We start from the raw sequence: 26,195 nt of genomic DNA on the forward strand, positions 1-26,195 counted from the left end.
TCCGGGAATGTGGGCAATGCCGTTGTGCCGGGCCCCACACCACAGACAGGGCAGGCAGTTAGTCTGGGGATTAGCACTGGGGAGGCCGCCCAGGGGGAGAGTGGAGGTGATCCTGCACTGCAGGGGGCACTGCCAGCACCACCACGGCCAGATGGTCTCATCCCGTGGCTGGTGCAGCCACAGTGCTGAGTGTGCAGTGGGACTGTGGGGAGGGAGCTGGCTGTGCCCTATATACCACAGCCGTTGGGGCACCTTTTGCACAAGGCAGGGGCACAGCAGCCACATCCTCTGTGCCGTCAGAGGTTTCCTCTTCTGCCAAGTGACTCACCGGCAGGTGAAAAGTTGAGCCCCCTGCTCTGTGCAGCAGGTGAAGGATGTGACCAGTGCTCTCACACCCCTATGCCTGCGGCTACCTGGGTGTCACAGGCTTTTGACCACTGTAATCCCCCTTCTCCTGGGCTCTCCCCAAAGATAATAGGACAAAACCCCAGTTTCAGAGGAAACTGCCCCAATTAAGCGCCCTCAAACAGTCTGGAGCCCAGCTTTGCTATTTTCTGACCACTGTGCATGTTTTATGGTCCTGTCCCATGCCCTCCGCAGTCTCCCTTGGCTGTGCTGCTGGAGGAACCACCCTGACACCTTCCCTGGGTAAAGGGTGGGATGAGACCCCACAAACACAGCCCCACTGGCAGCCTCATGGAGGCAAAGTCCAGGAGAAACTGTGGATGCAGGGCCCCACATGCCTAGGGCATGGCTGGCTCTGGCAAGGAGCCAGTGACAGTGAGCTGGGAGTATGGGCTGGGAGGCAGGACCTGCTCCCTTGGGACGTAAGCAGGGTGCCCGGGAATTCTGCTGCCATGCAGCACACATGCTTCCATTTTTGTCCAGCAAGGTTGGAAGAGGAGCTGCCATCGTCACAGCCGTATTGGGACAAATACCCTTGTTGGCAGCTAAAATCCTGGAGGACACCCTGAGTGGGAACAGGAGGGGCCATGGGGGCCAGTGTGGCACCCTGGGGCTGCATCCCCTTAATCAGTTGTGAGTCGACGTGGGGAGGCACTGCTGGCTGCTGTTGCTGTTATACCTCCATCTCCAGAGATTTTGTTTTGAGCTGTGTGCCAGCACATGTGTGTGGCAGGGGCTGCGGGGTCCCCAGGGCAGCCCCGCATTGCACCCCACGGCACTGGTGCTCCATGTCGGGGTGCCCAGGAGCCAGTCCCTGCTTTGCTTTGCACAGGGGCTTGCGGCAGACACCTCCAGAGGTCCCTCCAAGCTCAGCCATGTGCTGCCGAGCTCCCTGCGCCCAGGCCGGGGGCTGCACAGAGACCTGCACCCGTCCCCGCCGGCCCCAAAATGCAGGGGGTCGTGAAAATGCAGCCTCGGCCCCCCCGAGCAGGTTTTGCCCAGCGAAGGCCGTAAAGGGAATGACGGGGAGGCGGATACATGAGGGCAATGTGAAATGCCACTGCTGCCGGCAGCGTCACCCAGCCCCTTCCCTGACCAACTCCCACACCTACCCCCACCTCCTCCTCCTTGCTAATTAACATCACTGGACCAATGTTAAACTGGAGGGGTGTAGTTTTCCTTCTTTAAACAAAGAAAGGAACTGAAGAAAGGAATCCTCCCAGTTCCACGATCCAGGGGAGTTAAACACGGCTCCAGGGGAGCCGCCCACTCTCCCACTGAACAGGACCGTGACTCTCCTGAAAAACCAACACAGAGAAAATGGGCTTTGGTGACAGCACAAAGAGTTTATTAAAGCCGGGATGACAAAGCTGGATCATTTAGATTTGTGGCAACACCACAAATTTGCTTTTGTGAACATCAAAATGCTTTTTTGCTGGTAAGATTTCAAATCGGAAATCAAACCTGACGCAAATGGCTGAAGCAGTGGGAGCTACTGATAGTCACAGTTGGGTACTATGGAAAGAGTTCTCTGTGGGAATAGGGGCTGTCCAACGTGTCATCTGCTGGATCTGAACATTGTATCTTTTGGCCTCTGTTTGAGAACCACTGCCCTTGAAAAGGATACGTTGGAGAATTCCTTAATCAGCCAAGAGATACAAATACAAAAAAAGTAGAAACAAAATAATTTCCTGAAATTTCTGAGGCCAAGAAATTTTCAGCCTAAAAGGAGAAGAAATTCAATAGTCGATGAACCTGAGACATTGGGATTTGGTTTTCCTCAGCTGAACTGGTCCCCGTCCAAAGTTCACAAACAACTCCTGGGACAAATCTGAACCTTATTGAAATCAACCAGAACAACACTACTACTGCCTCCAGAACTAAAAACCTGAACTTTTACACAACAAACCAACATAGAGACTATGGGTGAGAAACAGAATGAAGCCTCTGGCCACAGAGATAGCATTACATTGAAAAGCTGAAAAGTTTCCAGTAAATCTCAATGCCAAATCTGAGCTGCCCGTCTGTGCTCTGCCAAATCTCTCCTCCCTGGGAATGTCTCAGCAGACTCTGCAAGCGTGTAAATACGATGGTAACTGGAGCCCTTGGCACCTCTGGTGGGAGCAGGGAGATAAAGTAATACAGCTCCAGGAGAGGGGAGAGCTGTCCTCACATAGTCTCTTGCAATATCTCAAACTGGGCAATAACACTTTAGAGCCTCTGGCTAAGCAGGTAACACACCTAGAAGAATAAACTGCAACTGAGATGGCCAAGCCTGCACTGAGGGCTCCAAACATGTCCCCTTCAATCAGAAGAATCACTATCAAACAATAAAGAGCAACAGGTTGGGTTCTTCTGAGCCAGCAGATTGGCAGGATGTGGTTTCTTGGAGCTTGAGGGGCTTCGGAGGTTGAAGCAGCTCATCTGCTCTACACCTGTTGTGCTACATAGGGATAATATATTCCCCTCAGGAGAGGAATCCAAGATATACGTTTTTACGGTGGAAACATTCACTCTTCTTTTAATTTCCAGACTTTTCTTTCTTCTGCTTGCAAGTTGTTGCAGGCTTTTATCAGAGCATGGCACTGATGGGAAATTCTCTGTAAGCCCTGGCTGAGCGCTGCTGAGGATCTGCTGATGGCGAGCTGCAAAAACCGGGTCAGAGCTTTCTGAATTGAGATCAACCAAGTATCTGGGAAAGCAATTTTTTCTGGAGCTTTCCAACTCAATAATCCCATTTGCCTTCCTCTGCTTCAGCCCACTGTCAGCACATCGAGAGAGCTCGCCTTTCCTCTTAGCAGGGTATGCTTTCTTCCTCCCTACAGCTTTATTCCAGGGGATCCTTCCTGGACTCTGTTTTGTTTTGTTGCCTACAGCTGCCTTCTGCACCTTGTGGCCTGTGGACCCGTTGCTGTCTTTTTGCCCAGGTGGAGCTTTCCATACAGACTGGTGGCAACCTTGAGGCTGCTGCTGCTGTGACGGTGTCAGGGCTTCAAACCCTCCAGTGCCTCTCCTGAACGCCTTCCTCCGTGGGGTTGGTAGAGGCGCTTCCAATGGTACAGGACAGTGTTTCTTCTGACTGCCCCCCAAAAAGTTACTGTCAGCCCAGCACATGCAAGGATGGGTAGCACAGCTCTGTGTCTCCAAGCCATATTTCATCTTCTGCAAAGAGGTGTTTGCTCTGTCACAGGCCTCTGTAGCAATGGCTTTGCCTCCTGAGGCTGCACCCTTAGAGGTGCCATCCTCAGTGATCTGGTTCCTCCCAGGGGAGTGTCTGTGTTGCTCCCCCACTGTCATACAGTGGAAATGAGACCAGCCTGAGCAGCTGCAAACCCTGCTGCCTTGGCAGCAGGGCTGGCATGGGTGCTTCTCATCCAGGACACGAAGCTGGCACAGGCCAGGGGAGGTCTGGGAAGAGTTATCTGTCATGTGAGGGGGCAGTCTGGCACTAGGCACAGGTGTGTGCTGCTCAGCTGAGGCATTAGGGAGCTTCACGAAGTCTAGTTCTTTACACAGCTTCAGGTGCTGGTCATTCAGCTGGGCTGGCAGTGATTCCAGACCCTCTTTCAGCAGCTGAACACTGGATTTCACATCTGAAATCTCTGCATCTTTCTGGGGAAGCAGCAAGCAGAGCAGAAGCAGTAAGCAATACATGAAAAGGCACAATAATAAGAAAGTTTCAGGTACCATGTGTCAGTTTGATTCAAAGATCAGCAATCTGTATCTTCCTGTGTATCCTCAAACTGTCCCACCAAAGTGAGAGGTTTGGAACAGAAGCATACCCCTAACCCACTGTGTGCCCCCTCTCCCAGGAGCACTGCCTTCTCATGCACTGGTGTGACACATCCTTGCCAAAAGCAATTCCTACAGCAGGGCCTTTGGAGAAACCAGACCTGTCCAGGAGGTCTCTGACAACTAATTCTTATGCCTCTGACACTCACTTTTTCTGTTTTCACCTCTTTTTTCCCTCTCCCTGGGAAACACCTCACTGAAGGGACAAGGTGTTGCACTTTTGCAAGGTGCTCTCCCCTCACGGGCATGCACTGCACCACCTCCTCCAGCAAAGGCATGTGCCAGGTGAGGAAGCAGTGAGTGCTCTGTCGTGGCCTGCCACGACAGGGCACTGTTGGGCTCTTGTCTTACTGACCAGGGCTTCATCAGAGCTTACAGCACTGTTAGCCAGTGGTTGGGTAAGCATCCATCAGTATCTGGCCTAGAATTAGCATTTTAATACATCTTTCCCCCTTCATTATAACTAGAGCAGTCAGCTTTATAATCCACCACCTGAAGGCAATTTAATATTCAGTTAGTATTTTGAAGAAGTGGGAGAAATTCAGAATGGGGATTCAGAATAAAAGATTAATTTTGCACTTACGGCTGCAAGTCTCCTCTCCATCTCCAGCAGTGCCTGCTCCATTTGGCTTCTATCTCTCAGAGCTTTCAGTACAGAGTCACAGTGACTTTGAAGAGCATCTTCCACTAAACAGGGAAATCAATAAAAAACACATTTGGTCTTTCATTTGTAAATGTGAATAAAGTACTATCAATACTATTGCTGCTTCCTCCACGTCTTGGCATGAATCACCACAGAGATTCTCCCGCTGCGATCTCCCCGTGCCTCGGGCCATGAACAATGGGGTGGATGTTTAACGCAAGGCACTTGAAATTTGTAAGATGCTGCACATAGGCCAAACCTCATTTACTGTGCTCTGTTAATGTGGCAGCTGGAGAGGAAAGGCTACGCAAAGCCACAGTACTTGGTAGGCTCAATGCAGGGAAGGCTGAGGCTTAGCTGTCTGCCAGCTGCACAACAGGCACAGCCAAGGCAGGGGGACCCAGTACAGCTGACCCATCCCAGCGTAACCAACTCTTTCCTGCAACCAGCTGGTGGTAAGTGGGAGCTTGAACAGAATGGAGATGTGAAAGGTTAATGGCTAAGAAGTGCAACCAGAGAAACTGTTTCAGAAATGCACAGGAGGCTGACAACTGAGGGGAAAATGCTGGAAGGGATAGTGGGAAATGATGAAGCAAAGAATTGGGATTTCCATTTGCTGGGCAAGGGAAGAGAGAGGGTCAGAAATTGCCTGAACCAGGCAGCTGCACTCAACACTTGGTAATGGGGGCCCCAGCAGTGTCCTGTGGGGGCATAGGCTCCCTGGGAAGGTACTAAATTGGAGCAAGATGCTCTTGGCTTCTTCTTCTATCAGTCTTGTGGAAAAACTGATAAAACCCCAGGAATTTGGGTTATATGATTGGATAAGAATATAACTCCCCCTATGCAGCTGCAATTACTCTTACAGGAACCACTGCCGTGCCTAATATGCTACAGAATGGGAACACAATTTGCAGTGTGTGTGGAAATGAAAACTCCTTAGGAATCTTATAGAAGTCTCCTTTAAAATTGTAAATTAGGACAAAGAGCTGAGAAAGAGCAGAGAGAAAGAGTTAAACATGTCTGGTCTTTCCTGTGAAGGGTGCAGAAAGGTGTGTACAGCCAGTGTGGTTAGGGTGGAATGCTGGCTGGTTGGGGAAAAATAGGATCCAAAGCATTCTTGCTAAAGCAAAGCACTGCCATACCAATGGGCCAGGATAACTGAAATCCTGGTTCGTGGACTAGCACTGCACACTTGAGGAAAAAGCAGAATAAAGCCTACATTTTAAACAAGTGGCTACAAGAGCTCTGCAATTAATGAATCCTCTTTTGCTACAGATCCAAAGTGTTTGATTGACTTTGGTGTCGATGGAGCTGAGAGCCTGGATGAAGGCTGTTCCTCTTCACCCAGTGTTTATCTCAGCTCCTCAATGCAGCACCTCTCACCCTGCAGAGCTGTGCTCACAGTCTGCAGAGCCACAGGGCACTTGGGATCCCTTCTCCTCATGCTCAGCTATTTTCATTAAGCTTGTAGGGACTTAATTATCTCAGTGAGCTGTGCCCTTCTGTCAAACTGTAGATGGAATTGGTTAAAGAGTTAAAAACTATTAGGGAGAGGCGGGCAGAAAATAATTGTAGGCTTTGCTTCTGTGACAAAACAGGGACATTTAAAAAAGGTACATTTGGGAAGGAAGAAAGGAAAGAAATCTGAGCAATTATAGGCTTAGTAGTTTGATCTTAAGGTTTTAGAGCAGACTTTAAGGGGAAAAGTACTCAAAGACATGGAAGGAAATGGAATAAAATGGAACAAGATTGGAAAAAGTGGATTGTATCAGGCTAATGTAATGCTCTAGGACAATGCACAAGTCACAAGGTAGGTGACTTCTTAGACAAAGGCAACACAATGGGCTTTCTGTAGATTCAGACAAAGCTTTTCAGTGGAAATTGTCATGTATTATGAAAAAAAAAGAGAGAAAAAAATAACAGGAAACTTAAAAAATAACCCTAATTTAAAGGGAAAACATCAGCTCTTGCTCGGGGTAGCATGAGGGGACGAGGTGGCTCTGGAAGGTGCTTCTCGAGGCCTGCTCATGAGCCAAACACACTTAAAATCTGCTGTAGTCACCTGGGTGCAAAAGCCAGAGGGCATTCAGGTAATTAGCAGGCAACACAAAGATGCAAACGCCAGCACCAGGGGTTACAGGTGAGACAGGGCAGTGTGCTATGTGGTGGTGCACAGGCTCTGGCTGACAAAACTGCTGTGGACCCCAGGATGTCTGGAAGCCTGCATACAGTCCCAGCTGTGCAAGGAAAAAAAAGAGATTCAACTGAGACATGGGCAGAGAAAAGCTCCAGGATAATTAAGTGCTTACATGGTAATCTCCTCTTATGAAAGGAGATTGAAAATGTTGGTCTCATTCAGCCACGCAAAGCAGAGGTGTGTGGTGGCACGAGGCTGGAGATGCTGGGATGGGGTGCTGCTGAGAGCTGCCTCCCGGTACCAGGGAACTCCTGTGCCGAGCTGTATTTTTAACTTTGCCTTCCTCCAAATGGGTGTTGCTCGGGCACAGTGCTGTCATTAGGGAGAAGGAACCCGCGGTTGCCTCATCCATGTGTCTTCCTCACACACATTGAATTAAACCACCTCCCAGATCTGGTTTTGAGGGGAATTTCTCCATTTTTTCAGGATGCCCATCACCACATGGCTTTGCCTTGTTCTCCATAGGAGCGTGGCTGATTTCTGAGGATTATCTGCACATATTTCAACTAATATGCTTTCTGCTGTTGCAGGCAATTTGGTTGTCATTTTTAAGCTTTTAGTCTTTTGCTCTGACAGATTTAGACTGTTTTATAAATCTAGAAAGCTATGACTTGCAGAATGGGTTTGTAATGGGGGAGTGAATGTTTGAGTGGGCCTTTTAGACTTTGCATCTCCCTGATTAGACCTGAGGGCTACCTTCAATCCAAGAACAAGTTTTTGGGGAGTCTGCCAGCCTACAAAGAGGGGGAAAGCAGCAGTGACTCAAGGAGGAAACTCCTTTCATGTCACTTTATCACCTTCCATCTCTGCATAGTGAAGACACAGAAAGGGCAGCATCTGCAAGCCTACCACGGCTTGCTGCTCTTCTCCATATGCTTAATTTTAGCTCAGAATTATTTTTAAAACTTTCTAGTTTCCCTAGTCTGTCTGTTCTTCTTCAACATAGTATCCTCAGTCTAAAAATAGTCCTGCATCCACTGGGCTTGTGATCTGCACACAACGTTTGACTCAGCACAGCATGCTGCAGGCAAGCAACCAGCAGCCAGCCTTTCAAATGCGTTTCATTTGTACGTGTAGGAGTATTCTGCAGAAAAGGAACCTCAGTACAGAGGAGGGGCACTCTCCTTCCCTCCCTACTTCCATACCAGAGAAGTGTTCAGACTTGTCAAACAGTAGCAAACAAAATAAAAATGGATGTTAATAGAGACTTAAAAAAATAGGCATTGAGACGGCCAAACTAGATCAGATCAAGAACTCTGTTAGTCAAATGTCTTGCCTTTGAGAATGATCAAGAATGGCTGCTTCAGAGGAGGTTTTCTTCAAATAAACCCTGCAGCAGATAGTTATTGAATAACTTGATCATAGAGAGAAAATCTTTACTCAGTTAATGGGTGACATGCACAGACTTGTGCCTCTCTTGAGGTAATTTAAAACAAAGCATTTTTTTTACGAACTGGAACATCGCTGTGTTTTGATTTGTTGTACCATTTTCTTCAGATGCTACTGGTTTACAGTAATAACATTTGGAATGTGAAATCTGGCATGAGATAAAAGGCTGTAGGACCTCGGGGTAGGGCTGCCACCCTGTGCTGCAGAGGGTTTCCTGCAAATCAGCCTGCACCCAGATGCAGCTGCACTCCCAGCAGCTGAAAATTACAGCTTGAGCAGCCGAGGGAGGGAGTGCCAGCCTCCCAGCCTAGGAATATTAAACAGCAACTGCTTCTGATGCCTATCTATCATCCTCTGTGCAGCTCATCCTGAGATTGGCACTGACAGCACAGAGGCTTTAAATAACACTTTGGAGAGAGGTTGGTTCCCCCACGCCCAGGTTCAGTAGGGGAAATAGGAGGTCTTATAAACCTGGTGAGGCATGAGCAGGGAAGGCAGCTCTGCAGCTCACCAGAGCCCTGTGTGTTCTCCCTGGGCAGCAAGGGAGCTTTGCCAGTGGGTGGGACAGTTGGGCTGTCACAGCTGTATCCTGCTTGGATATACTCTGAGCAGTCAGCTGGAAGGTTTGTGCTGGCTTAGCCTGAGTTCTCTTCCACAGCGCATCAGGCAGCACCTGCATCAGTGCACTGTGGGATGAGCTGCCCCTGACCTCACCCTGTGCTACAGCACACAGTGCTCCAGGCCCTGAACAATGAGGGGTTTCAATTTCCACCAGAGCAACCACACTTCCTCTCACCATCCACGCTGAAGTGTTTTGGACTCTGGTTAAAGTCCCTCACATCAACAACTTTGTCCGTCAGTGCACATCTAGTTAGCAGCTACATGTAAAAAACCCATTTCTTTATTCAGTTTCAAACCTTTTGACTTTTCAATTCACACAGAATGTAAGGTATTCTGGACTGGATGTCCCAGTCTGGACCATACTGTTCACAGTAAACAAGCTCAAATCGCATCGCTCTAAACACAGTGATTTGCCCTAGAAATCTTGCCAGCAACTGCTGGGCCTGGGGAGTCTGGAAACAAATCATGTTTGAAATTTGCCTACCAGGCACTGGATCCTGTCAGAGAATTGCATCAGCTCGTGCCTCTGTAAGTGACACATTGCACATTATTCTGTCACCCTTGCTGGCAGTGCGTCAGAGGACTGCCTGTGGTGTGCTGGCTGGAAGGATGCTCTCATGTGCAATGGAGCCAAGGTGGTGCAGAGAATATGGCTATTAGGAGCTGTCACAGCTGGAACTATCAGATACCAGGACAGCAAAGCAGTTCAGAGAGGGCTGAGTGGTGAAAATTGGGTTTGTATAAAAAATAGAAAGCTTTGATAAAAGCCTGGGTATATAAATTAAAATGAGAAAAATATGAAAAGAAACGAGTTACAGGAGCTGAAACCAGAAGGAAAGAGCAAATGATGAGCGGGCAAGTCAACCAAAGAAACTGTGTATAAGGTGGAAGAACTGAGGCCACAGGGTCTGCCTTCCTCTTTACATCCCTGTGCACTGCACACCAAGATGTGAGCAAGGCTCAGAGCAGCTGTGTGCGGAAGCTGCTCAGGCAAATCTTGTCTCATCTCCGGTGCCAGACACAGCTCTATCCACTGTGTGCAAGCACATATGGACAAAAGAAAACATTTTTTAAAAATCTTCCTGCACAGAGCATGCCAACCCAACAGCATTTGGAAATGCTTTGGAAATACATTTTGAAAAATATTTTCTGTTTTCTCCTCACCCCATGGCTATGCAGACTGTGCCAAATGTGCTTGCTATCCACTGCTATAAATGCAGCCTGTGATACTCCTTATAAGCTTTTAATAAAGACAGACTTGCTTTCCAGTTCCACCTTTCTTTGCTTTTCAAAGCTGTTGGAATGTCCTGGTGCAATAGTTCTCTTCATTCTTCTCTTCTGCATTCCTCTCCTACATGTGAAACCCTCCACTTCCAATGAGTCGCCATGTCTCTGCTGTGTCACCAACATCCCCAGGTACTGTGTCATCAGCCACTGACATTAAGAGCTTTATCAGCTCTGAATTTAGCTCTTTATCACCTATGTTTTGGAATTTTATACCAGTTTTTCAAGGGAATAGCTTCAGTTGGGATCTTTTCAAGGCACTAATGCAGGTATTTATTTAGTGGGAACTTAATTATCCATCACTGTGATACCAGTCAAATGACAGTGTTTATCAGCAATTAAGCAGTGACAGATGAACCTCCCAGAAATAAAAAAAGAACAACATTGTGCAGCATGTGATGATTTTCATTATATATTCAACATTCTGCAGCATGATGCATTACAGAAAGTGCCAATTTTTCTTTTCAATTGCCTTGAAAATCTAGTAGCAGGCACCTCTGGGAGGTTTCTCATTTCATTCAAGGCACATTTATTTAAAATGGATATGGAGAAGAAAGAGGACAGCTGAGTAAATGGTATGGAATGAAGAGGGGGAGTTGTGAACAATAGATTTGATTTTCAGTGCCATGACAACAATTTCTGTGCATGAGGTATGTGAAATTAGGCAAAGTCCTGCTGCAGAGTGGACAAGTTGAGGCACTGAAGTAATTAGGGGGTGGGAAAATGTGTAATAGGGAACTTGTTGTGCTGGCCAAAGCAGACAGATTCTTGCTTACTTTAGGGTCCCACCAAGAGCACTTGCCAAGCAGAGCAAAGGAGTGTTCTTAGTACAACAAGATTGGTATTTCAAATGTACAGGCTATTACAGCCTCCAGCAGAATGCACCAGGCTCCACTCCTTTTGCCTGAAAGGGCTGTGTTGACTTAAAGGGTATCTGTCAAAGATGTGCTTCGTGCAAGCCACATTTTGCCCACACTGAATATTATCGTGCTTTTGTGAAGGTCTGCTGCCTTCATCTCACAAGGTATAACTCAATTCACCTTTCTTGCATGTATTGGAACTGGCCTGTTGTTCTTGTACAGAGCAAGGCAAGCTCTGAGCAGAGTCCTGACAGGGTGTCGATAAAGCATCACAACAGCATTAAAAATTAACGTACTCTCAAAGATTCAGATCTAAGCCAAATTAGAAACAATTTCTTGAAGTATTTTCCCTCGGTAAAGGCTTCTGTGATTATCCACCTCAGAGTTGTTCAAAAGTATTTTATATTATTGGCTATTTTGGGGGTCACCTTTTTATCATGGCAATAGTGTGCTTCACTGTGTGATTCTCATTCAAGAAATGAGCAGTACTACTTTTGCTCACAGCCAAAATACAGTCATTTCAAGCCCAGAAGAGCGATGGAAGACTTCAAACTAACACACAAAAATCTGAGAAAGCCCTAAAAACTGAAACTGGATACTCAGGATATAAATATCTAAGTTATTTTTACTGCATGTTCCATTAGTGCTCCAGATAGTCTAAAAATGATCATACTCCAGGGCAGAATACAAAAACAGAGAGGTGTGTTCATTTACGCGTGTACGGTGTCTAAGTACAAGAGAGCAGAGAAAGGGAGAAAATAAGAGAGCAAAAATGGAAAAATACACAAGTCCATACCATGGATAAGTTCTATTTTCTCTCCTCCTTTAGGGAGAGCAGCTGTGGGTGGCATGACTTGCCCAGTTCACCCCAGCCTGGAGACAACAGGCTGACATTCAGCCGTTTGACTGTGCCCTCTGCTGTTAACAGAAACACAGGAAGGACTTACTTTTCTTGGAAAGGGTTTCTAGGTGAACCAAAATGGATTTGTATCTGGAATCAGACATTTCTTCAAACTTGTCCAAGCGTGCTTGCAGCTGCAAAAAACCAAAGGTAAATGAAAAAATGAATGCATTGCCTTTTGTTTGTTTGCAAAATCACAGCACCAGATGCCAGAGAACAATGACAGCAACTCATGGAATGGAACAGTCTGAAAATGATTGTTTATCTATCTTGAAACAATTTGTCCAGCTGTTGGTTGCAATCCCAAAGGAGATCTGGAATTGCTCAAAAGGCTCATGAAATCTTAACAGATTTAAAAAAAAAAAAAGAGATAATGGTCTGTAAAATAGCATTAATAATAACTAATCAAATTAATTATAAAAATATTGAGGGACAGACCTTCACCTTCAGAACACATTGACTAATCCTGAGAACAGACTACTTTCTTCAGGTAGAAGGAAAAAAGAGCTGATATTTGCAGATAGTCACTACAGTTTGTTTTTGTTCATGAAACCCAGAGAAATTCCACTGCTGGCTCTGAGGGAAGACCCTAAAGACCTTAATCCTAAGGACAGGCCACAAAGACAATGGTGTATGCAAAAAAAAATTTCCAATTGTTGGTTTAAAGTATTTGAGTGCTCAAGATATATATTTTAAATATCATCACAGTAAAGGAGAGAAAGTGAACATTCTGCAGCATTTCTAACTCTTCATTATTCTACATTCTGAATTTGAAATAACTTACCCCTTGAAGCCTGTCTTTGGTACTGGAAATAAAGGCGCTTAGGACCTCACTAAAATGAAAAAAAACTCCAACAAGTATAAACCAGACATGTAAGTTACTGGAGTGTACAGAAATTGAAAAGATCATAGTAAAAATGAGACATGAAACACTGCAAGGCACAGTGTAGTGTATAATGAAAGCACAGAAACATGGTTACTTCAGGAGGCATAATCCTTCAAAGTCACCTTAGTTGTTTTAGGAAAGCGTGGGCTCTGCTATGTGGAGTAAGAAAAAAATGCATAGACACACATGCACAAATATGTAATATACATGAAATTATGGGGTTTTTACTCTCTGATACTTTGCCTTAGCATTCATGCCTCTCTCAGAAGTTTTAGTTGGCATTTACCCAACTGTCCATTAGCTCCTGGGGTGTTATCACTGTGTTATCTGCTCCGGAAGGACCCAGCCTGGGCGGAGGTGATGTGCCAGTTGCTGTGATACATGGTATTATATTTGGACTAAAACAACTGTGGGAAAAACACAGGAAAAGCTCCAGCCTCAACAAAGCCCAAGTCAGGAAGAACAAATACTGAAAATCCTTTTCTCCTGAGATTAAGCCTGTGGTTTCTGTTATCCATCCTTTTAAACTGAGCGAGCCTATCAGGAACCAGGCTTTATTCATGATTAACCAGCCACACCCGAATGCACGGGTGGTTGCTAAGCAAAGTGATAACCTTTTTCCTCTCTGAAGGTTCCAGTCAGTTTAAGTCGATCATTTAGTGTTGCAAATTACAACAACCAAAAAGATGGAGGCCGGGTAGATTCTAGTTATGAGAATTAGGCAGTGCTTCTGAAACCTCTCTAGCTTTATGGAAAGGAAGATACTAATTTTCTTAGTCAAACTTGCGGGGGGTACAAATTGATAAATTAGACGCTTATCTTTGCAAAGATAATATAGCTATCTCTACAAACAGGTTTCTAATCTGGGAGTGAGCCTGGAGTGTAGGAAGGAGCATAATCCGTTTAATGAAAAAATAAAGGGTAATTATGAATGCTGCCTAAACATTTAAAACTATTTTTTCATTTTGTATAATTCACTTACAAAAATCCTCCTCTTCTCTAATAGGCACTAGAGAGTCAGTTTTGCCTTATCAGAAGCATAGTGCCCATTGCAAAGGCGAGAGAGATACACAGCCTGATTTGATCAAAGGCTTTTAATAAAAACACTCTTCACTGTGGATGGTACATTATAAAATGTAACTAATGTGCTAAGAATTATTTATAGGTGCACTGGGGAGTTTGCCATCTTTAATTTTTGAGCTTCAAATGGTTAGCTTGTTCCTTAAAGTCCTCTAGGACCTACATGTACATTTAATTCTTGACATTTAACAAAGAGCAGATGCAAATTACATTAGCAAATTACACTTGTCTGTTACAAAAAAAAAAAAACACCAACACGTAAAAACCTTGTATACAAATACAATTCTAGAGATATGTACAGGTTTATAAAGGTGCAATCTGTACACAGGTGTGTTTGGCAATCCTCCCACTTGGGCCAAATGTGAAGGTTGGCCTCAGAGTCCTTTTGATCAGTCCTCATACAGTCTATGAAATTTTGAGAAATAAAGACTTTCACAGAGAATCAATAAAGAAAAAAACCCCCACTGATTAAAAAAAGAAGGACAAAGGTAAATTCAGGTTAGTGTTTTGTTATTCCTCGGGGCTTATGGTTGACTGTGTTACATAAATCACATTGTAAATAAACCCTATTCTCTTATCCTGTGACTCTTTCCAATCAGAAATTATTTAAAACCTGGAAAGATACTTTTCTTGGAGAAATATGCAGCTTTGTCATGTATGATTTGTAAGAGGGGAAGAAGGAGCTGCAGGGAGTGATAACCATCGGCACAGAAAGAATTTCCAGTGGATGTCTACATACCGGTCATATTTGTCCTTTATTTTGTTCTTATTCACTTCAAAATTTTCCAAGACACTTTTCACTCTTCCTGTGCTAAGATTAAGTAAACCTTTTTCTCTTGTTTCTTCATCAAATAACTGTGGTTTTGTCTGGTATTTGGTAAAAATACTGGGCTCACTCTGTTGCACAAACAAAAGAAAAATGTTGAAGTATAAAAATAATCAGAGCATTAATTAGAAAAACCCGTTTGTGTGCCTAATGCTTTGCAGACAGAGATCACAGTGATTGGACGTGACAGATTAGATTGGACAGGGAGATTAAGAATTTCATGAGATTATGGTTCATTTAGTGTGCCTGGTTAGATTGACTCCCTCTGGAACTGAGACTCAGCCCAAACTCCTCCAGACTCAGGCTTTTCTCTCATTTTGAGGATTTCCAGTTTGTTACAATCATAAGGTGTGTAGATTTTTCCCCTCTCTGTTCAACACAGAGACTATAAACGAATTCCAGTGTTCCTGGAATTATGGAAAAGTCGAAGTTGTCAGAAGAAGCACCCTATACAGGAATCTAAAGAAAATCCCATTGAATTTCCTGGTGGATGACATAATTTTGCTGCCAAATAGCAACATCGACAGACTGTAGATGAATTTTTCACATGCTTCAATACACATTTCAGAACAAGAAATTTAATGTTATTATGAAAGCTTCATTCTACAAAATTTCCAGACACTGTGACCAAAATGGAAATGCCTTTTCTTTAAAACATAAGAAAATGCAAATTCCATTCATTTTTTCCTTTGTAAAGAGTGAATTTCCTTTTTTGTGTCTGATGAAAAGCTGCTCCTCAGCAAAATGCAGAGGACAGCAGACAGCATCTGGAACTGAAGGACAGCCTGGGGCCACCAAGCTGGCACCACTGCTCTTTCCTAATCTTTCCTCTCAGGTGTATTTATTCAGATCTGGTGCTCTCTGTTAGCAACGCAGGACCTATTTCAGTGAGCCTAGTAACATCAGAAACCATGTGCTCTGGGAGAAAGATTTTAAGCATAGAAGCTCTTCACCCCAGCCCAAAATCACTCATCATCTCCCATAACAACAATACAGGAAGGTCATTGCCAGTCCAAGGAAATAAATATTGAGCAGCTCTGTCATTCTTGCAGAAAACTAAGGAAGAGAAACACAGCATTTTTCAACGAGCAATAGATGTAATATTCTAGCTTGGCTAGGTAGGTGGTCTAAAGACTTTAGCTCAAGAATAATTTCATATTATTTTAGTAACTTTCAAAATGTGATTCAAGAAAATAATACCTATCTCAATAACAATTTATAGTAATCTGTTATAAATATCAGGTTTTCATCCTACCAGGCTACTACTTTGTCTTGTCACAGTAAATATATATATGTAGCAAGAAGATAACTTGATTCCAGCAGTTACTGACACTTGCAAATGTTACCACCTGACGTCTCAGGATTTTCCATTAACTTTGAATGGTGGCTGTGTGCCTGAACAGGGCTGAAGGAGAGCGAGACTCACGTCCTGGGAGTTTTGCTGTCCCGGCTGCGAGCCCAGCTCCAGCAGTGCCGCTGCCGACTGCACGTTCTCCGGGCAGAACTGGGAGCCGAAGAGCAGCTGAGAGTCGCTCAAACTCGAGTAGTCACTGGCAGTGCTGCTCCTCATGGAACACTTGTTAGGCCTGAAATGGGGTGGAGAGGGGTGTGAATGAGCCTGAAGGAATTAAAAGGCCAAATGGAACTCCCTACATGGCCTGCTGGAACCGCTCAATCATGGCCCACCCCAACATGTTAATTTTCCCTCTCCACTCGGAAAGAACCATTCCTATAATGGCATAAGGTTTAATTCTAAGATAAACAAACTGGCTTATCTTAAACTGCCACATCCACACAAACACAGTGTTGTAGCTCCACATTCACCTTGCAGGGGTGAAGGTATTTCTCCAGCAAGTCCTGCAGACAGGAAACTAAAAAAGCCAGGACTGGGCAGCTCATCCTACCTGCCATGCCGATCAGTCTTAGCTAAAGAGACACCTTGGGGTTTGCTCCTAGCCAGTGCTGGGTCTCTCTCTTTCAACTACTCTGGATAATAAATTCTGTTGTAACTCAGGCGCTGGGTATTTGGAAGGCTATTCCAACAGAATAAAACTTTATGACTAATAGTTGACATTTCTTGGGCATTTATTCTCCAGATGCCTTAAGTCTGACACACTTGAACAACAAATAAATAGGTAGCGTATGTCTGGACAAACTGATCTGAGTTGTTAGAAATATTTCAAACACAGTAACACGCTACTCAAAAGTGCTCCTCTTTTCCCTGGACATTGCCCAAATAAATCTTTCCCAGCTAGCCTTGACTTTGTGCTGTGTTGCTCTGATTGTACTCCTCTTCAGAGACATGTCATCTCCTTCTTTATGGACTAGGCTTACGGCACAGGACCACCTTCCCTCAGACAAGGGTTTCTCTGCACAGCTGCACTGCTTCTCATTGTGTTGGAGGCTACCTTCAATTTTTTGTTAGCAAAAATACACACTTCTTTCATTTTTCGCATAGAATCATAGAACCGTTTGGGTTAGAAGGGACTTAAAAGATCGGTTAGTTCCAAGGCCCCTGCCATGGGCAGGGACACCTTCCACTAGGCCAGGTTGTTCAAAGTCTCATCCCACCTGGCCTTGAACACTTCCAGGTATGGGGCACCCACAACTTCTCTGGGCAACCTGTGCCAGGGCCTTACCACCCTCACAGGAAAGAATTTATTTGTAACATCTAATCTAAATCTACCCTCTTTCAGTCTAAATTATCGCTATTCCATTGCTCCATATCCACAAGGTCTGGCAGAGTGCTTAGGCTAGGTCCAAACACAAGAAAAGCTTGGCCAGGTTTATATTCTCAGTTCTTGGTTTTTTTGAGCTACTAAGAAGGAGGGGTTTGTTGCTGCCTTTGGAGCTGGGAATTAGAGACCAAAATTAATGAAAAAGTCTCTTACGGTTTTTCTTTCATATCAAATGATACAAGTAAAGGAAACAGAACGGGAGAGTAATTAATGTGTATAACAAGAGATGATCACCCCAACATTTATTAGCAGTGATGTGTTTGGTTAATCCCCAGTTTTGGAAGGAGCCCAAACATCATAGACACAACAGGAAAGGGATTTAGCAGCAGTATTTGAAGTGCTCAGTCTCCTTCTTCATTATATAGTGGTGTCACTGACAATATCATATTAATACTTTTGGCTTTAAGCTAACCGAGTACACTGAGCCGCAGGCAAAAATAGATGAGGTATGGGTTTCTGGGTTCTCAAAAAGCCTGATGAATCTCTCTGAATTCAAAACTTCTCCCTTGATCTCTCTCTGGACACCAAATCTGAATATAATTTTTACTAGCACAGCTTCTTGTTTCCATCTCAGCTAAGCTTTGTAAAAAAAAATAAATTTTCTTAATCCACAGCCAGGATGTCGGGGAGAGATGTGAGCACATGGGCTGCCATGATCCCACACAGGCAGAGCCCCTGCCTGCAATGTGAGTAGCACATCTTCTGTACCAGTTTTCTAAATCCTCCTGTCTTCTCGCCAAAAAACCTCCCTCTTAGTTTAAGGCAGGGTTTTTATAATCCTTAAGTGCTTTACTGTCTTGACAACCCCCCTTTGAAAGTGTCTGCTACAACTGGTGAATATGACACCCCACAATGTGCTTGTTTTCTCAGATCCTTCACATCACTTAATACCTGAAGCACAAGATTCTTGTAACAAAGGGTTTCATGACCAGTATTTTGAGGAGTATTGAGCTGAGAGGACTTTATGAGCCAAATGACTTCCCAGGCTTACTCTCCACTACAACCAAAGGTGGCTGCTGGCTGCTCTGAAGCCCAGTTTTTCTGTCTTAAGTCCACTACCTCAGCAGTTGCTTTAGGAATGATGGCACTTCTGCAAATTAGGGGAGGAGACAAAACAGATGTCCCTTTTGAATACACTCATTCCCCTGAGCAATGGATTTCTTTCTCCCTTGCTTAACACTGCTGGCAATTAATTAACTAACAAGACCATCTGGGCAAGCCAGGAGCCTAGCCATGGTTGGCCCAGTCCTGTCTCTGATGGAGAGATCAGACAACCATGGTCAGATCTGGGATCAGATCCATGATCAGGCAACTGCAGCTCTTCTTACCACCTGACCATTCCCTTCAGGATGCCTGAGCTGCAGGGATACATGCTCTGTCCTAAATATAAACTCTTCCCTATAAAGAGCAAGGAAACATCCTAGATATGCAATCCCAGTTAGCAGTCCCTCCAGTGATGCAATAGTTTACCTTAGGAGAGCTTTTAGCTTTCTGCTAACACGAGCCATTCCCCAAATCCTCTGTGTGTTTGTGCCCATGACACTCCTATGGTATTGGCACTAGCATGTGTGTCCAAAGCAAAACCAGCTTTAGATATGTAAGAAGCGTTCTTGTCAGCTCAAAAAATGGTAAATCATCTGCTGCTGACTGGTGGAACGACTGCTTTTTTCCACCTAGCTTTATGCCAGGTATTGCAATATTGGCAGCTCCAACCCTCTCTCGTGATGTGAGCGTGATCTAAAAAATCTGCAGCCTTCTGCATATCTGAGGGGTCAACTAGATCTTCACAGTCTCTGTTTCCCTGTTGTCAGTTAGAATTCTCCCTCTGTGACAGGAGTTAGATCTTTTAGGAACTTCTTTCATTTTTCTAAGTTCTGATTTCCACTCTAAATATTTTAGCACAACCATATGCAAATGTTCACCTTTCATTCAAAGGTTCTGCCTCTCCAAACAGAAACACACTATGCAACAAATACTCTCTTCTTGTGTATCTTGGATGTTCTAGTGACATTGACAAACTAAAAATTCATAACTATAAATTGTCATAGGCCTTATCAGTCTTTTTAAAAACTGGTAATTTTACTCTCTTGTTTGGATCCATCCTTACGTGCCAACACCAAGGTTTAAGAGTCATTTGGAAAAGCAATCTGAGACTTCTATAATTTGCAACATAACATTTATCTGCAACATTGCTGTGAGGGATTTTCTGTGGTTCTGTCATCTCCACTGAACCTGTGCCAACATCCCTCTTCTTCCCAAGTGCTGTGGGTGAAGCTCACTTACACCTTACTGACACATTTCTTCAAAGTGCAGTAAAGCCTCTTCCCAAAGAAGAGATCTTTTTCTCCTGGTAGCAACCTTGAGTAGGATCAGTGTCATCAAGTCTTTCTTCTCCTGATTCCCCTCCAGCAAATCTCCCAGCCCTTTCTGGTCCTCCTCATTTAGGGACCAGGGCTGAATCACAACAAACCCAATTGAAATTCCAGGAGCTGACGTTCACCTGCTCTTCCTCCTGGCTTTAGCCTGTATCTATAGGAACTGTCTCTAGCTCTGCTATGCTACTCTCATCCTCACTATCTGCTGCCTGCCAATGTGCCCAGCAAATGAGCAAGGATGAGCCTTGGCTTTGGGTGCAGGGGAACTGGAGGAGTTTAAATAAAGGAGTTTTAGCTGCTGTTGCAGCCTCCAGCCATTTGCCATCTCTTCGCTGGGAACAGTCGCAGTAGAAAATTATTATTCTGCTTCCTATCATTTTCACCATATCCTAAAAGGAATTTCTACAAACATAATCTGACACTGACCCTAATGCATTAAGCACAACAAAATCCCTCTCAGTTATTTAGCTCAAACACTGCCTCCAGTTTCCAGATTTCAGGCTGAAAGTCTGTCTGGTCTTGTTTCAATTCCTCAAGGTCATTTTTACTTTCTATGAGCCACTCTATTATTCATTCAGCTGTGATTCAACACTGCCCAGACGTCCCTCACCTTGGAAACCACATAAGCCCTTTGTCCTGAGCTGGTTGTCAGTTGCAACAGGGTCCTTTCCTTAGGAGGAGATTGAGATTTCCACGGAGCAGCCGTTTTTGCTCCCACAAAATGCATCCCCACACATATTAAGATTAGACATTTGGAGATGGGGGGATTTTTTGCACCCCTCACTCCAGTCTGAAGCCATTTTCCAGCCTGCACTTACAGCCCTGGTTTCTCATTCCTCAGAGGTTCTGGAATTTTACAGCTGCTCTCCTGGTCTTTGTCCTGGCTGTCTCCTTCGTTTTCTGCTTATTCTGGGACCTTAAGGCAACTTCAAAATATGCAACCTTGTGATGCAGGATGGAATTTCATGGGATAATGGATTGAATGAGGTTGTTTAATTTGGAAGTTATTCTCAACAGCAGAAATAAGCCGTAGAGAGTAGTGACCCAAGTAGGCTTTAACTTCCAGCATCCCTTTTGAACGCCTCTTTAATATTTTCATAGTTTCTTGGCCTTACATACTCTCTGGCAGGCTTTCTGCTTCTGATGTATTTGGAAGTTGGTATATGATTAGCCTTTATGCATTTAGCAAGTTACTTGTTTTCTCATGGAACAAGAAAATTCTCATAACTTCAATTTCAAATCTAAATAAACAAGTCTAAATAATCTTTATGTCTCAGGCAAGCATTTAACCCTTTTGGCTGTACGGTTTAATTTATTTTTAATGAGCTTCCTTATTATTATTGCAGTGTCTTTTTTTAATTAACAGTAGTGGATTTTTTGGCTTCTGCTGCTCCTGCAGAGATGCTGACTCCAGTTCCCTACTGCCACTCTCATGGTAGCACTACAAGAGCAAATAGCCTGAACGTAGATCTTGTGCTCAGCTCAAGGCTAAGGCAAGATGTGTCTCTTTCCCTGTGAGCTCCCCTTGGCCAAGGTAGGTATTTATGGTTTTTGAGATTGTACCTCAGCATCACACCCTGGTGATGCTTATCCAGTCGATCAGAGGCTGATTGAAGCATCGCTGCTTTTGTGGCTGCTGTTCTTGCATTCTCTGCGATCTTTTTCCATCAGCCCTCCTGGCTGGGCAGGCGGCAGCGCTGCTGTAACACGGCACTTTCCCTAATGAAATCTGGCATTTCGATCCACAAAAACCGTGTTGTTTGTCAATACACTTCAATTGAGCATAAGCTTTTCCATTACAGCTGTCGTGTGGCCCCCTCCCACCCTCTTAAGTAACTGGCACCCTGATATTATTGTCCAACTAGACAACCTTCCCTCTGATAAATTTCTAAGATCTCTATTATGTCAACATTCATACATAAAACCAGGTGAAAGAGGGACTTTGGTTCCCCCCACCCTATTTCTCAGGCTGCCAGGGTTACAGAGAAGCACGTGCGTGGCTGACAGACAACAAATAAAACCCAGAGCAGTCTCGGGCTTGTGCAGAACTGTGGCCGTGAGGGCAATGCATCACCAAAGCTCTGCATTTCCTGGGAACCTGGTGGCAGCTGCTCTCAGAAGTAACACCCTGACTCAAACTTGCAAAGAACTCACAGAGTGAGTCATACTCTGCCTAGATTATACGCTGATTTTATGTTTCATTTTTGAAGCTCCCTGCAAGACAGTATTCTGGGGATTATACAGCATACCCTGCTGTGATGGGAAAGGTTTCTAGTAACAGAAATAAGCCAGGGAAAAATAATCCACACCTTTTTCCCCTATTTCAAATACACACACACATTCACACACTACTATGGGACACTCTTCTTTCCTTATGAAAAAGTTAATTGTCCTCAGAGAACTTCTCCCCCTTCTTAACTCCTCCAAAAACCCAGCTGCATTTCCAGTAATGTTTTATGCCCTATTTGACCCTGTAAAGAATGTGGAATGCTGAGGAGTGGGTGTTAAAATCTTGTATGTATTTTCTTCCTGCGTTAATAAACGAGTTAAAAGGGAAGAATTCGTAGCTGATAGGATACTTTGGAGGAGGAAGGAATTCAAGTGATCCCTTTCCAAACAGGCACCTGTACTTCTTCCACTCATTTCCTTTCCTATTGCATGACTCCACTGAATTATTTATGTATTTAAAAATATGTCATATATAATATGAGAATGTAATTATATATTTTGTATATAATATGTAATTTTTATATTTTATCTAAATTTACCCTGCTCAGTCTCTGACCAGAAAGAAAGTCTCAGGTTTTCAAACTACTTAGAAACAACTTCATGAAAACAAACAACCCCCCCAAACAAACAAACAAGCACAGTAAATCTGCAGATACCAAGAACGCAATAGAATTAAGTAATGCACAGTTATAAAGACAAAACTATGACAGGTATAAACACAATTTTTCCCTGAATTGGCTCCCCTTTGACCCCTACATCTGTGCAAAATTCAATTAATTCATATCTATGACAAGCATGTTTATAACTGGCAAGGAAATGACTATTATGCTTTCATTATCATCCATCATTGTGGTAACATCTGGCCAAAGAGACAGTATGACTAAAACTGTGAATTTGAACAAGTTAGTTATATAAGTGGGTTATTTAACTAACAGAGGCTCAGAGCACCAAATTCACCAATTAACTTCTCCAGAGTCAAACAGGGGATAAATCCTGCTGTCTTTTTCAGTCATGTGATACGAAAGGTGATGCTCTGCTGTACAAAATGCAGCCTGTCTTACATATTTGCCCTTCAGATGTTTACATCTGAATATTTGTTGTTTCACTATGGGCTGTAGATGTGGGGAGTTCTAGCTGCTCTTTGGCTCCTGCTGGGAAAAAAACAAGCCATGCGTATAAATGCAGGATATGGAATAATTTTCAAGTTACATAATGTGTAATAATATTGCACATCACACTTCATTTTATCTGCCCTCTGCACAGGTGACAGAAAAATTTAACCTATCTAATGACACAAGGACAGGTCACAGGACTTCACCAAATACACCCCGAATGGACCAGGGTATGGCTTCCAGACAATGTCAGCTTTTAGATCCCCAGCAATGGTGGATCTGTGGCAGTTCCTGGCAGGCTGGGGGCACAAACAGGATCACAGGGGAGACCAATGAACTCCCATCAGCCTCCCATAATCAGCCATAGATCAGTTCTGGACATGTTTCACCTCTTCACCATCACCCTCACCATGTGCTTGGTTTCATGCCCCGTCCCCTGTCCGTCAACCCACGCTCCACGCTCCCACTCACCCCATGGCTGTCGGCATGCTCAGCATCTCCTTGATATTCCAGACGTTGAAGTTCATGTTGTTCTCAGGGTTGACACCCTGGCGGGCAGCCCCTGGCCCTCAACATGGCCCCGGCCCTCATGGCCTGTCCCCGCTGGTGGCCGCCATGGCGCCACAGTGCCCTGCAGGGAGGAAGGACGTGGAGGGAGAGACCAGCCCTGCTTGGGGCAGCGTCTCCTGTGTCCTGTGGTCGGGGGGACAGCCCAGCAGGACACAGCCCTGCAGGTCCAAGACAGACCCGGTCTGAGGGTCTCCACAGGCCTGGGGCAGCCACACACTGGGCCTGCCCACCCTGTGGGGCCTTGAGGGCCTCAAGAGCCCAGGGTTCCTGAATTTAACCTCAGGGTTAGGGGGTGTCTGAGCTCAGCCTGGGGCTGAAGGTTCCTGGATTTCACCTCAGGGCTGGGGGTGCCTGACTCTCACCCTGAGGCTGAGGGCCCCCGGATCTCACTGTGGGCCTGGGGTTCCCTGGGGTCACCCTGGACTGGGGTCCTGGGATCTCACCCCAGAGCTGGGAGTTTCTGGATCTCACCCTGAGGCAGACGGTCTTGGGGTCACCCTGGGGCTGAGGGTGCCTTCGGTCACCCCAGGTTGAGGGTCCCTGGATCTCATCCTAGGTCTGGGGGTCCCTAGATCTCACCCCACGGCTTGAGGGGCCTTGGGGTCCTGGAGGGGTCCCTGGGGTCACCCCAGGGCTGAGGGTCCCCGGATCTCTCCCTGAGGCTGAGGGTTCCTGGGGTCACCCTGAGCTGGGGATTGATTTCACCTCAGAGGTGGGGGTATCTGGCTCTCAGCTCATGGCCATGGACCCAGGATCAACCCCAGTTCCAGTCTCTCCACAGGCCAGCTCTTGCCCTTCACCTGGGAGCATAATCCTGGGCACAGGGAGTCATCACAGGGCATGGGGAGGAAGAGGAAGCTTGGAGTGTGGGACACTGAGGGCACCTCCCGTGGGAGAACAGCAGCCACAGTGCTCATTTCCTTCATACCCAGAGACTGTGTGGTCTCTCGTGTAAATATCTCTGGCAGAAATGCAGAATGATTCAATTTCACCCATTAGAAGTATGACAAAAATAACCCATCATCTAAACATTCCCCAGAGAAAGATTCTCAAATATGGTTTCACTGGATTTTTTTCCCTTGTGCTTCTGTATCCTCCATCTTTAAGAATGTAAAACAGGCACACTTGTTTGCCTGATTTTTCCTCCTTTAATTCAAAACTATCCCAATATTAGTTAAAATGTTTTGTTGCTGGCTCTGAAGATACTCCATAAGCACTAAATCACTGTAAAAATAAGGTAGACATTAAGTCATGGATAGATCAGAGGAAATACTTGCATTCCCCTTTATCCTCTTTTGCCTTTCATATTAAAGGCAGCCTGGAGTTCAGAAGTGTCAAAATAATGGTTTTCCTGATGTGTATATCTGGTTTCCTAATCAAATTCCACAGAAACAGAGCTTTCATTTAAAAAAGAAAATAAAAATTCTGGTCTTTTACCCATAAAAAACTTATTGGAGTGACTTATCTGCATTGTTTTTGCTTGGCATTACAGCACTAGGGTTGCTTTAAATAGCTCGGATTTAGCAAGACAACTTGGTAATTCTCAGATGCATGAGGAGCATCCAACAAGTTGATTTTCTAGGACCAGAGTGGGGAATCACAGCTTGGATCGTGATTCAGGGGTGGGATAATGGCTGGGCTGTCCAAGGTGGCTGTGGACTGGAAGGTAAACCTTCCTCCAGAGAGCCAAGCTGACAGGAATATTGATGATTATTGCACTTTTTAAGTAAATAAAAGCCTTGTTCTGCTCCTGCACTGCCTATGACTCTGTTGTACAGCCCAGTGAATGGCACTGCTGTCAAGAGCATTGCTGTGCGTCCGGGTCCTATATGGCCCTGCACTGATAATGGTGATTTTCCATCATTTTATTGCTTACAATTGGAAAGCTGGCCCAGATCTCCCTGCAGAAGAGACTGTAGAGCCCTGTACCCATTTACAGTATTTCCACTACCCTCAGAAAAGGATTTGCTCGTGCTTTGCTCACCGACGATAAGGCTCAACATGTTATTTTATGTAATTATAGGGAGCTATTCCTGTTTCTGATGTGGCTGTAGCTTTCTGGCATGAGCGTCTACCAAGTTTGTGGAACATGATAAATGAGATTTTTGTATTTCCATCTCTCCTGACAACGAAAAGAAATTTCTATACAGAAACATATTTTTTTAATTATAGGTCTGACAGCTCCCTCCATTTCCGTCTCCCCCATCCAAAACACACTCTGGGGAGATTAACCATGTTGCCAGGCACTGTAGGTCTCCTTATATCTGAAGTAACAGCCTGTGCTTCT

The 26,195-nt window shown here is 44.8% G+C and overlaps 1 protein-coding gene across 4 annotated transcripts; it reads right to left on the bottom strand.

Annotated features, from left to right (window-relative positions):
- Positions 1-1,731: 1,731 nt before the first annotated feature.
- IHO1 (interactor of HORMAD1 1) lies at positions 1,732-24,857 on the bottom strand. Of its 4 annotated transcripts, none has more exons than XM_027713902.2 (8): positions 24,614-24,857; positions 23,810-23,969; positions 16,311-16,470; positions 14,798-14,955; positions 12,877-12,925; positions 12,139-12,226; positions 4,781-4,884; positions 1,732-4,017 (listed from the first exon to the last, which is right to left on the bottom strand). In XM_027713902.2, exons 2-8 carry the CDS (start codon positions 23,863-23,865, stop codon positions 2,710-2,712), a joined length of 1,923 nt encoding a protein of 640 aa, XP_027569703.2. In that variant the 5' UTR covers positions 23,866-23,969; positions 24,614-24,857; the 3' UTR covers positions 1,732-2,709. The 4 variants fall into 4 exon arrangements, with proteins under 4 accessions (XP_027569703.2, XP_027569706.2, XP_027569704.2 ...); XM_027713905.2 differs by lacking the exon at positions 24,614-24,857 and adding an exon at positions 24,352-24,470; XM_027713903.2 differs by lacking the exon at positions 24,614-24,857 and adding an exon at positions 24,271-24,325.
- Between the last annotated feature and the right edge of the window lie 1,338 nt (positions 24,858-26,195).

The sequence above is a fragment of the Pipra filicauda genome, unplaced genomic scaffold (assembly GCF_003945595.2).
Source record: "Pipra filicauda isolate LSUMZ 115617 unplaced genomic scaffold, ASM394559v2 scaffold318_size846807_pilon, whole genome shotgun sequence".
NCBI lineage: Eukaryota > Metazoa > Chordata > Aves > Passeriformes > Pipridae > Pipra > Pipra filicauda.